The sequence below is a fragment of the Ranitomeya imitator genome, chromosome 2 (assembly GCF_032444005.1).
Source record: "Ranitomeya imitator isolate aRanImi1 chromosome 2, aRanImi1.pri, whole genome shotgun sequence".
Lineage (NCBI taxonomy): Eukaryota > Metazoa > Chordata > Amphibia > Anura > Dendrobatidae > Ranitomeya > Ranitomeya imitator.
In genome coordinates, this window is record NC_091283.1 from 832,720,615 (window position 1) to 832,733,093 (window position 12,479).

The 12,479-nt window shown below is 45.1% G+C and overlaps 1 protein-coding gene across 2 annotated transcripts in view; it reads left to right on the forward strand.

Moving 5' to 3' along the window:
• The window catches only part of SCNN1A (sodium channel epithelial 1 subunit alpha), a 111,374-nt gene that overhangs the window by 86,032 nt on the left and 12,863 nt on the right, over positions 1-12,479 (forward strand). For both annotated transcript variants that reach the window (XM_069754096.1, XM_069754097.1), the window contains exon 12: positions 7,699-7,774. In XM_069754096.1, the coding sequence (XP_069610197.1) occupies positions 7,699-7,774 (76 nt within the window). The remainder of the gene's footprint in view (positions 1-7,698; positions 7,775-12,479) is intronic.

A 12,479-nucleotide genomic window follows, 5' to 3' on the forward strand; every position in this document is an offset into this window, starting at 1 on the left:
CACTGAAAGCCCAACACTTCTCTGCTATCCATAGAGCGGCTCAGTTGTCACTCACAGCACTGACAGCCCAACACTTCTCTGCTATCCATAGAGCGGCTCAGCTGTCACTCACAGCACTGACAGCCCAACACTTCCCTACTATCCATAGAGCGGCTCAGTTGTCACTCTCAGCACTGACAGCCCAACACTTCCCTGCTATCCATAGGGAGGCTCAGCTGTCACTCACAGCACTGACAGCCCAACACCTCTCTGCTATCCATAGAGCGGCTCAGCTGTCACTCACAGCACTGACATATCACTCACAGCACTGACAGCCCAACACTTCCCTGCTATCCATAAGGCGGCTGAGCTGTCACTCACAGCACTGACAGCCCAACACCTCTCTGCTATCCATAGAGCGGCTCAGCTGTCACTCACAGCACTGACAGCCCAACACTTCCCTGCTATCCATAGAGCGACTCAGTTGTCACTCACAACACTGACAGCCCAACATCTCTCTGCTATCCATAGAGCGGCTCAGCTGTCACTCACAGCACTGACAGCCCAACACTCCCCTGCTATCCATAGAGCGGCTCAGCTGTCACTCACAGCACTGACAGCCCAACACCTCTCTGCTATCCATAGAGCGGCTCAGCTGTCACTCACAGCACTGACAGCCCAACACTTCCCTGCTATCCATAGAGCGGCTCAGCTGTCACTCACAGCACTGACAGCCCAACACTTCCCTGCTATCCATAGAGCGGCTCAGTTGTCACTCACAGCATTGACAGCCCAACACCTCTCTGCTATCCATAGAGCGGCTCAGCTGTCACTCACAGCACTGACATGTCACTCACAGCACTGACAGCCCAACACTTCTCTGCTATCCATAGAGCGGCTCAGTTGTCACTCACAGCATTGACAGCCCAACACCTCTCTGCTATCCATAGAGCGGCTCAGCTGTCACTCACAGCACTGACAGCCCAACACTTCCCTACTATCCATAGAGCGGCTCAGTTGTCACTCACAGCATTGACAGCCCAACACTTCCCTGCTATCCATAGGGAGGCTCAGCTGTCACTCACAGCATTGACAGCCCAACACTTCTCTGCTATCCATAGAGCGGCTCAGTTGTCACTCACAGCACTGACAGCCCAACACTTCTCTGCTATCCATAGAGCGGCTCAGCTGTCACTCACAGCATTGACAGCCCAACACTTCTCTGCTATCCATAGAGCGGCTCAGCTGTCACTCTCAGCACTGACAGCCCAACACTTCCCTACTATCCATAGAGCGGCTCAGTTGTCACTCTCAGCACTGACAGCCCAACACTTCCCTACTATCCATAGAGCGGCTCAGTTGTCACTCTCAGCATTGACAGCCCAACACTTCCCTGCTATCCATAGGGAGGCTCAGCTGTCACTCACAGCACTGACAGCCCAACACCTCTCTGCTATCCATAGAGCGGCTCAGCTGTCACTCACAGCACTGACATGTCACTCACAGCACTGACAGCCCAACACTTCCCTGCTATCCATAGAGCGACTCAGTTGTCACTCACAGCACTGACAGCCCAACACTTCTCTGCTATCCATAGAGCGGCTCAGCTGTCACTGACAGCACTGACAGCCCAACACTTCCCTACTATCCATAGAGCGGCTCAGTTGTCACTCACAGCACTGACAGCCCAACACTTCCCTGCTATCCATAGAGCGGCTCAGTTGTCACTCACAGCACTGACAGCCCAACACTTCTCTGCTATCCATAGAGCGGCTCAGTTGTCACTCACAGCACTGACAGCCCAACACTTCTCTGCTATCCATAGAGCGACTCAGCTGTCACTCACAGCACTGACAGCCCAACACTTCTCTGCTATCCATAGAGCGGCTCAGTTGTCACTCACAGCACTGACAGCCCAACACTTCTCTGCTATCCATAGAGCGGCTCAGCTGTCACTCACAGCACTGACAGCCCAACACTTCCCTACTATCCATAGAGCGGCTCAGTTGTCACTCACAGCATTGACAGCCCAACATCTCTCTGCTATCCATAGAGCGGCTCAGCTGTCACTCACAGCACTGACAGCCCAACACTCCCCTGCTATCCATAGAGCGGCTCAGCTGTCACTCACAGCACTGACAGCCCAACACCTCTCTGCTATCCATAGAGCGGCTCAGCTGTCACTCACAGCACTGACAGCCCAACACTTCCCTACTATCCATAGGGAGGCTCAGCTGTCACTCACAGCACTGACAGCCCAACATCTCTCTGCTATCCATAGAGCGGCTCAGCTGTCACTCACAGCACTGACAGCCCAACACTCCCCTGCTATCCATAGAGCGGCTCAGCTGTCACTCACAGCACTGACAGCCCAACACCTCTCTGCTATCCATAGAGCGGCTCAGCTGTCACTCACAGCACTGACAGCCCAACACTTCCCTGCTATCCATAGAGCGGCTCAGTTGTCACTCACAGCATTGACAGCCCAACACCTCTCTGCTATCCATAGAGCGGCTCAGCTGTCACTCACAGCATTGACAGCCCAACACCTCTCTGCTATCCATAGAGCGGCTCAGTTGTCACTCACAGCACTGACAGCCCAACACCTCTCTGCTATCCATAGAGCGACTCAGCTGTCACTCACAGCACTGACAGCCCAACACTTCTCTGCTATCCATAGAGCGGCTCAGCTGTCACTCACAGCACTGACAGCCCAACACTTCTCTGCTATCCATAGAGCGGCTCAGTTGTCACTCACAGCACTGACAGCCCAACACTTCTCTGCTATCCATAGAGCGGCTCAGCTGTCACTCACAGCACTGACAGCCCAACACTTCCCTACTATCCATAGAGCGGCTCAGTTGTCACTCTCAGCACTGACAGCCCAACACTTCCCTGCTATCCATAGGGAGGCTCAGCTGTCACTCACAGCACTGACAGCCCAACACCTCTCTGCTATCCATAGAGCGGCTCAGCTGTCACTCACAGCACTGACATGTCACTCACAGCACTGACAGCCCAACACTTCCCTGCTATCCATAAGGCGGCTGAGCTGTCACTCACAGCACTGACAGCCCAACACCTCTCTGCTATCCATAGAGCGGCTCAGCTGTCACTCACAGCACTGACAGCCCAACACTTCCCTGCTATCCATAGAGCGACTCAGTTGTCACTCACAACACTGACAGCCCAACATCTCTCTGCTATCCATAGAGCGGCTCAGCTGTCACTCACAGCACTGACAGCCCAACACTTCCCTGCTATCCATAGAGCGACTCAGTTGTCACTCACAACACTGACAGCCCAACATCTCTCTGCTATCCATAGAGCGGCTCAGCTGTCACTCACAGCACTGACAGCCCAACACTCCCCTGCTATCCATAGAGCGGCTCAGCTGTCACTCACAGCACTGACAGCCCAACACCTCTCTGCTATCCATAGAGCGGCTCAGCTGTCACTCACAGCACTGACAGCCCAACACTTCCCTGCTATCCATAGAGCGGCTCAGCTGTCACTCACAGCACTGACAGCCCAACACTTCCCTGCTATCCATAGAGCGGCTCAGTTGTCACTCACAGCATTGACAGCCCAACACCTCTCTGCTATCCATAGAGCGGCTCAGCTGTCACTCACAGCACTGACATGTCACTCACAGCACTGACAGCCCAACACTTCCCTACTATCCATAGAGCGGCTCAGTTGTCACTCACAGCATTGACAGCCCAACACTTCCCTGCTATCCATAGGGAGGCTCAGCTGTCACTCACAGCATTGACAGCCCAACACTTCTCTGCTATCCATAGAGCGGCTCAGTTGTCACTCACAGCACTGACAGCCCAACACTTCTCTGCTATCCATAGAGCGGCTCAGTTGTCACTCACAGCACTGACAGCCCAACACTTCTCTGCTATCCATAGAGCGGCTCAGCTGTCACTCACAGCACTGACAGCCCAACACTTCCCTGCTATCCATAGAGCGGCTCAGTTGTCACTCTCAGCACTGACAGCCCAACACTTCCCTACTATCCATAGAGCGGCTCAGTTGTCACTCTCAGCACTGACAGCCCAACACTTCCCTGCTATCCATAGGGAGGCTCAGCTGTCACTCACAGCACTGACAGCCCAACACCTCTCTGCTATCCATAGAGCGGCTCAGTTGTCACTCACAGCACTGACAGCCCAACACTTCCCTGCTATCCATAGAGCGACTCAGTTGTCACTCACAGCATTGACAGCCCAACACTTCCCTGCTATCCATAGAGCGGCTCAGTTGTCACTCACAGCACTGACAGCCCAACACTTCCCTGCTATCCATAAGGCGGCTGAGCTGTCACTCACAGCACTGACAGCCCAACACTTCCCTGCTATCCATAGAGCGGCTCAGTTGTCACTCACAGCACTGACAGCCCAACACCTCTCTGCTATCCATAGGGAGGCTCAGCTGTCACTCACAGCACTGACAGCCCAACACTTCTCTGCTATCCATAGAGCGGCTCAGTTGTCACTCACAGCACTGACAGCCCAACACCTCTCTGCTATCCATAGAGCGGCTCAGCTGTCACTCACAGCACTGACAGCCCAACACTTCCCTACTATCCATAGAGCGGCTCAGCTGTCACTCACAGCACTGACAGCCCAACACCTCTCTGCTATCCATAGGGAGGCTCAGCTGTCACTCACAGCACTGACAGCCCAACATTCCCCTGTTCTCCATAGCGCGGCTGAGCTGTCACTCACTGTGTCCCCAGGATACAGCGAATGGCGGAATTGTGATATTACACTTCTAGGGACTGTGTATATAGATTAACCCTACGTACATTAAATTGAGGGAGTAATCCATCAAGATTAGTTTACAGGGTCACCTTTAATCTGAAGTGTATGGACAACTTAAAAGAACCGTTATAACGCTTCTCACCAATGGAAAATGGAACGAAGGCTAAATTAGGATAAATTATTGAGGTTGGCTTTCTCTTGTTAGTGCACTATTCCTCATACACTTCAGAGCACCTCTGTACATACAATGGCTGCTGGTGGTGGAAGAGCATGTGACCAGACCGGTCTGGTCACATGTCCTTCCATCAGTAGCCATTTTATGAGCAAAATTGCTGGTCCGTTTCAGAGGAAAGCTATACTAAAAAGATGAAGTGGCCAACCCCTATGATAGTATAGATGAGCAAATCTCCGTAATCTCTGGAATTCCTGGGAGCCTCCACTGATTTGTGGGCTTAATATAGCGTCATTGTAGGTAAGACGAGGTTCTTAGAGCTCCCTTCTGGCATGTGACAGACTACTGACATGGTCAATGGACCAGAGTCCTCCGAATTGATTTGCTCATCAGTACTTATTAATACATTTACTCATTTTACTTGCTTATATAGCACCATCATATTCCGCTGGGCTGTACAGACATTATCATCACTGTCCCCATTCGGGCTCGTAAACTAAATTCCCTATCAGTATTTCTTTGGCGTCTCGAAGAAAACTGGAAAACCGGGAGAGCATACAAACTCCTTGTAGATGTCGTCCCTGGTGGGATTTGAACCCAATGCTACAGTGCTAACCACAAGTACGATACAACTTTCACAGTAAAAGAGGGTTTAACAGGATGGAAATAGGGGTATGAAGATTTAAGGAATTGTCTCAGAATAGAAAAACACTGCTGCTTCCTGCTTCAAAAACCGCACCACATCTGTCCACAGGTTGTCTATGGTAATGCATCTGTGGCCAGTTAATTTGAATGGAGCTGAGCTACAATACCTTCTTACAGTAGTAAAGCAAACTGGGAAAAGGAAGAGGGCACAATAGGGTTTTAAATGTTAAAACAACACATAAACCAACATGGATCTGCTCACCTGGTGGTGTGGCAACAAAGCAACATGTAGTAAACGCATATACCAGCTGCTGCGAGACATGAGTCCAAAGGACTAAGAGAAAGAACATACCCGTGTGAAGTGTCACTGGATGCGCTGCTGATAATTGAATTAAACATATATTATCCAATGAAACTTTATTTTAACAGATTTAAAAATGCAACGCGTTTCGAGGTCAACGCAGGACTTCTTCATCAGGACAAAAAATGACTAGGTTTTTGTCCTGATGAAGAAGGTCCTGCGTTGACCTCGAAACGCGTTGACTTTGTAAACCTGTTAAAATAAAGTTTCATAGGATAATATTCGCTTAATTCAATTATCAGCAGCACATCCAGTGACACTTCACACGGATATGTTCTAATACCTTTTTATATCATTTTTTTTATTTAATCACATTTGAAACCAAATTTCTGCAGAGATTAATAAAGTCTTACTAACTTTTGAACACCAATGAAAATGTATAGAGTTAAAAATTTATTTTAACCCATTTATTATTCAGTAGTTATGACTCAGCATTGCTTTCCCTGGAGGGGGGATTTCTCTCTTGTGCTATGCCATAAACCCCACCCTTGCTATAAATGAGTAGATTAATAATTGTCTCCTGTGAAAACATGTTATGGGTGACGGGAACAAATTTTTGGAGAGGCAGGTGTTTAATGTGCCAGAAGGGAGTTACAGGATCATGCATGATTAACCTTTTCCAGGTGAGATATGTTTGGGAGGGATATTTAGGAATGTAAATATATTTAGCAAAAATATTGACTCAATGTTTGAAGTGCAAACTGCACATGACATGAAAGTTTACATTAAGAATATCGGTTGCTGCGTAATTAGAGGGAAGCAAGAAGACGAAGATATTGACTAGTGCCACGTACAACCGGGACACATTTGAGATGGACGGTGACGAACTGGAAGTTGAATACGATTTCAACCAATGATCACTCAAGATGCAACGATGACACCGGAAGTCAATAGGAGAATAACTATGGGCAAATCAACAATGGAGTCACTGGACAAGGTCTTCACATCGAGGAACATTTCACTGATGACGAAGACGCGGCTCGTACATAGTCCGGTATTTTCTGTAGTAACATATGGATGTGAAACCTGGACGATAAAGAAACAAGAGAGAAGAAGAATTAATGCCTTTGAAATGTGGTGCTGGAGAAGGAGGTTTTCAATACCATGGATGGCAAGAAGAACAAACAAATCAATTTTGGAACAAATCAAGTCAGACATGTCACTCGAAACAAGGATCATCAAGCTATGACTTGCCTACTTTGGACGCATCATATGAAGAGAGCAATCACTGGAGAAGGACATCATGGTCAGAAGAATAGAAGGAACAAGGCAAAGAGGAAGACCAGCAACCGCATGGCTTAATACTATCAAGATAACGGCAGAGAAGACTCTGGTGGACCTGTCTAGCCTTGTACAAGATCGATGTTCCCACAGAGCATCCATCCATCAAGGCACCCATTTCTCGAGATCAAGCTGAAGGCCGTTAATAGTAATACTAATGGGATTTCATGTGTGCGGTACTCTGCTTAACCCTGGGAGAGACTGGTCAGGATCTGCCCGGGTGTTGCTTTGGAAAATTATCAGCTATTGATGACAGATCAATTTGGTGTCAACCACCATTCCACATGTTCACGTAGATGGAGCTTGAAGTAGAGATTGAAGTAGAAATCACTGTAGTTGTTGATCATTTTCATACTTCTAGTGTCTCTAAATGGGAGTTTCATTGCAGTCATTCACTTCTCAACCACTATCACTATCGCCTGGGCTCTCCTATTGGTTTCAGAGTTTTCACTTGCTCGAGTTTCATCTTTTGTTTCTCATTTTCACAGGGACGGAGTAGCAAAACTCAACATTTACTTTGAAGAAATGAACTACAAAACCATCCAGGAATCTGCTACAATTAATGTAAGTTGATAGAAAATACAAAACAAAAAATAAAAAATCAAGGCACACCACATATGCTCTGAGGCATAAGGGAGCATTGTTTTTCAGACAAAAAAAAGGAGCCTTTACGGCAACAGATGGAGGCTGTGCACCTCCATAGGTAATAAAGTCGCACAGGCTCTGTAAATATATATAAGCGTTAAGAATAAAAAAAATACTTTAAAGTATCTTAATGTGTGAAGTTTATATTAGGTAGAGAGAGATAGCAGATAATTTCAGAAAAATAGTGGTATGAAAAAAGTACTGTAAGTAGTACAGTGCTGGAATCGGGGTCACTACTTTATGGTTTTACAGTGTAAATTCTTGTTACCCACCTGCCCCCATTTTCTTGTGGTCTATGTCAGGCTTTGTAAGTAGCCCCGCATGCTCCCATGTTTTGTATTCCTGGGCCTTTATAGACTCCCAAGACTTGACGACTTGCTAGTAACTCAGTTGTCTGTGCACAGTTCCAGTCCACAGTCATCAGGATGTCTGCTGTCTGTGGTTTTCTATCCATGAGTCACTTGTGTGTAGTTTCGTTTCCAGTAACCATGCTACCTGTCAGTGGAGGACCTCACCTGCTTGTCTGTGGTTCCCAGTAACCGCAATCTGCCCGGTGTCTTGAAAAACTCTAGAATCTGCTTCCCATTTGCTAAACCCACCGGCGGCCGTGGCTCATGTGCCCACCCAGACCTTGGGCTTAGAGGATCCACCTTACCGTGTGAGCCCGCTACATGTGTCACAATTCCAACTTTTCAAAATTGTTTTTAATGAGAATCATGTAAAAAAAATTTTTGACATAAACTCTTCCCTTTGACATTGACCTCGCCTTGGTCCTAGGCCATGCCCTTTTGTATGTTCTGAGTTTGTGTATGGGTGTTGGGGGCCACAATTAAATCTTTGGTTGAAGGCTGATTTACAAGAACTTCGTAGGGCACCCAGGAGACTTGCCAACTATTCCGGGAATTCGGGAGACTCACGAAAAAAAAGGAGAAGTCTCCCCTACTTCCGGGAAAGTTAGATTAAAGACACGGACTATGTTTACACGCAATAAACAATGAAAGGTAATTTCCAAATGTGATTCTGCTCACTCCTGCTCCATCACTTTACAAAAAATGTAAAACCAACAGAATGAATGCAGAATAGATGATGGTGGCCCCAATCCTAAACTTTTAAGGGGTGCCCCCAATTTACAAATATAAAATACAGTTTATTGGGCACCTTCAAGCACCAGAGATCAAGTGGACCTTCTGTGCTACCTAGCACAATGGCAAAAAATTCTCCTGTTGATACCTGGAAACTATCAACAAGCAGTCTTAATGTCACTGATGAATCTAATTATTTTTGGCTAGCCTCTCTACGTAGAAAGGCTCCATTATAGACTCACGTCGGCCTAATACCCTAATTTATCTTATTACCTCTTGCAGCAAAGGTCATGAATTTATGACCATTGAGGACCCATTGGTGTTTCACATCATAACCATTGGTTTTATTTGGACCATTCATCTAGGCAGTGGACTGAAAATCTATAGGGATCTAATTTGTAGCAAAGGATTCGGCCATTAATTGACAAAGTTAATTCTTAATGCAGAGACGCCGTTGTCACTCACAATCATTCAGGCTTTAATTGGATCACGGATAGCCATGCAAGCGTCCAGCTACTAGATAAAAGGTTTCTATAAGTCATTTACCGAGAGAGGTGCGTAGTGGAAATAGAGTAGGTGGAAGGACTTCAGAAGTCATGAAGCCGAGGCGGTGGGTGATGGAAAGTAGAGTTACTGATGGCTCCTTTTAATAATTCGAGAACAGAGAAATATTAATGTTGGAACCTTCCATTCTGCCCTGTATGATCATTTTCATATATATTATATGATTTTCAAGACCCACAGTCAACTTTTCAAAGGACCATTTACGTATTTAGTGCAATTGTGCCTATAAGTTCAATATAACAGGATATCAGTACACTGACCTTTAACGGGGTTATTGAGTGAAATACCACTATGCCGTATCCATATTTGCTTTACGTGGTGGCTAATTGGCCTGCCATCAAATGTTAGTAAAAGTCCCATGTCCCCCATGTAAGCTTTTCATTCGTCTGTGAAAAATACAATTTTGTTAAGTGTTTTTATTTATTTTAGTCGCTTATATAGCGCTGTCTCCATCGGGGCTCACAATCTAAATTCCCTATTGGTATGTCATTGGAGTGTGGGAGGAAACCGGAGAACCAGGTGGAAACCCACGCAAACAAGGGGAGAACATACAAACTCAATGTGTTAGGCTCACCAGGTGAGGTGGATCTTCAAAGCCCAAAGTTTGGGTGGGTACACCGACCATGCATGTCAGGTCAGCAGGCAATTGAGACACACGGGAAACATGTAGCAGAGGTCCTGGAAGACCAGGAACAGTTAGAAGAGGTCCTGGAAGACCGAGAAAATGTAGCAGAGGTCCTAGAAGACCGTGAACGCGTAACAGAGGTCCAAGAATATGTAGTAAAGGTCCTGGAATACCAGCAACACGTAGCAGAGGTCCTAGAAGACCGGGAACATGTAGCAGAGGTCCTGGAAGACCGGGAACAGGCTCAGGCTGCATGAACACAGGACTCAGAAACAATAAAAGTCTTAATACCAAGACAGAGGTGTGTGTCTTGGTAGGCCCTATATAGGCTTAGGTAGACAAAATGGGAGCATGCCGGGCCACCAGCAAAGTCTGTCGTGGAGCATCAGAGAACTTAGTCGGCCAAGGTTAAGGGAGCAGATCCTGGACTCGGGACAAGTGTGTAACACAATGCAGATTTTGTCCTTGATGAAGTTTGGACCCAAAACCCCGTAGCATTAGTACTAAGCACTGAGCCACCATGCAGCAACCATTCTATTATTATTGGGGGACATGTTCGGGACCAGGTTTGTATTTCTTATTGACTAACATTATGTCATGAATATTTTACATTAACCTTATTCTCATCTGACAAACTATTACAACATAAGAATTTGCGTTTTTCTGCATCCTGCTAATGAAAAACAGAATAAAATATCGTAAAAGTTGCGCTAAAAGGTTCCAATAACAATTACAAGTCATCCGGCAAGAAAACAAAGTTCCAATCAAGAATTTTTTTTTTTTTTCATTGCAGCACAACAATAAATTATTACATATACTGGTTTTATTGTGAAAAAGTACAAAATATAAGACTATATACATTTAATATTACATAATTATTATTATTATTATTATTACATAATAGTTTTGACCTTGAAAAAACAAAGTTGGGTTATTTATAACATATATTGAAGATCATAGAAACAAATTCCAACTAGCAATGTCAGAATTGCTGTGAGTTTATTTTTTGCCCTCCAACCACCATGCCACCGAAAAAAATAAAATGAATGAAGGTTATGTAATACAATATACATATCCTAATATAGTGATATTAAAAACAAAAACACAAAAGGAAAAAGTTGAGTAATAGCCATGAGTACTTAGTAATGTATGTTATGGGTAATGTCCTTACAGTTTCTGAGGACGAATATTTTGGAGACATGACAATGTAAACACGTCAGTAAGGAGAATAATTAGGGAAGTGCACGGCTGGATGGGTCATAAAGAACATTGGGAGGAGGCGAGGTGAAGCTGAATCTGGATGAATAAGATCATTATTATTTGCATATGGATGTGGTATAACCTGTTCTCCCTGAAATGACTGTCCGTAACTTATTCTCCAGGCATGGATGTGCTGCTGTGTCCCACACCCATCACTCCTTCTCCGCAGATCTTCCTACTTACATGGCCTGCAATACTAAGCCTTTGTCAGTTGGGACAATGGCATGTAAAATTTTGGGCATCCCTGGTCAAAAAGTCAAAGATGAAATTATCTCTAAAAGGTCTACAGTTAAAGACGACACATGTCCTTTGTATTTTAGGCAAAAAAAAATGTATATACGGTATATAAAAATATATTCATATTTTACATTTTAAAAATTAACATAAAGGAAATTGAGACAATGCAAAAGTTTTGGCATCCTTGGAGATTTGTGCTCTCAGATACATTTCCTTTGTATTTCAGGCAAATTATATATATATATATATATATATATATATATATATATATCTATATATATATCTATATATAGATATATATATAGATATATACAGTGGGGCAAAAAAGTATTTAGTCAGTCAGCAATAGTGCAAGTTCCACCACTTAAAAAGATGAGAGGCGTCTGTAATTTACATCATAGGTAGACCTCAACTATGGGAGACAAACTGAGAAAAAAAAATCCAGAAAATCACATTGTCTGTTTTTTTTATCATTTTATTTGCATATTATGGTGGAAAATAAGTATTTGGTCAGAAACAAACAATCAAGATTTCTGGCTCTCACAGACCTGTAACTTCTTCTTTAAGAGTCTCCTCTTTCCTCCACTCATTACCTGTAGTAATGGCACCTGTTTAAACTTGTTATCAGTATAAAAAGACACCTGTGCACACCCTCAAACAGTCTGACTCCAAACTCCACTATGGTGAAGACCAAAGAGCTGTCAAAGGACACCAGAAACAAAATTGTAGCCCTGCACCAGGCTGGGAAGACTGAATCTGCAATAGTCAACCAGCTTGGAGTGAAGAAATCAACAGTGGGAGCAATAATTAGAAAATGGAAGACATACAAGACCACTGATAATCTCCCTCCATCTGG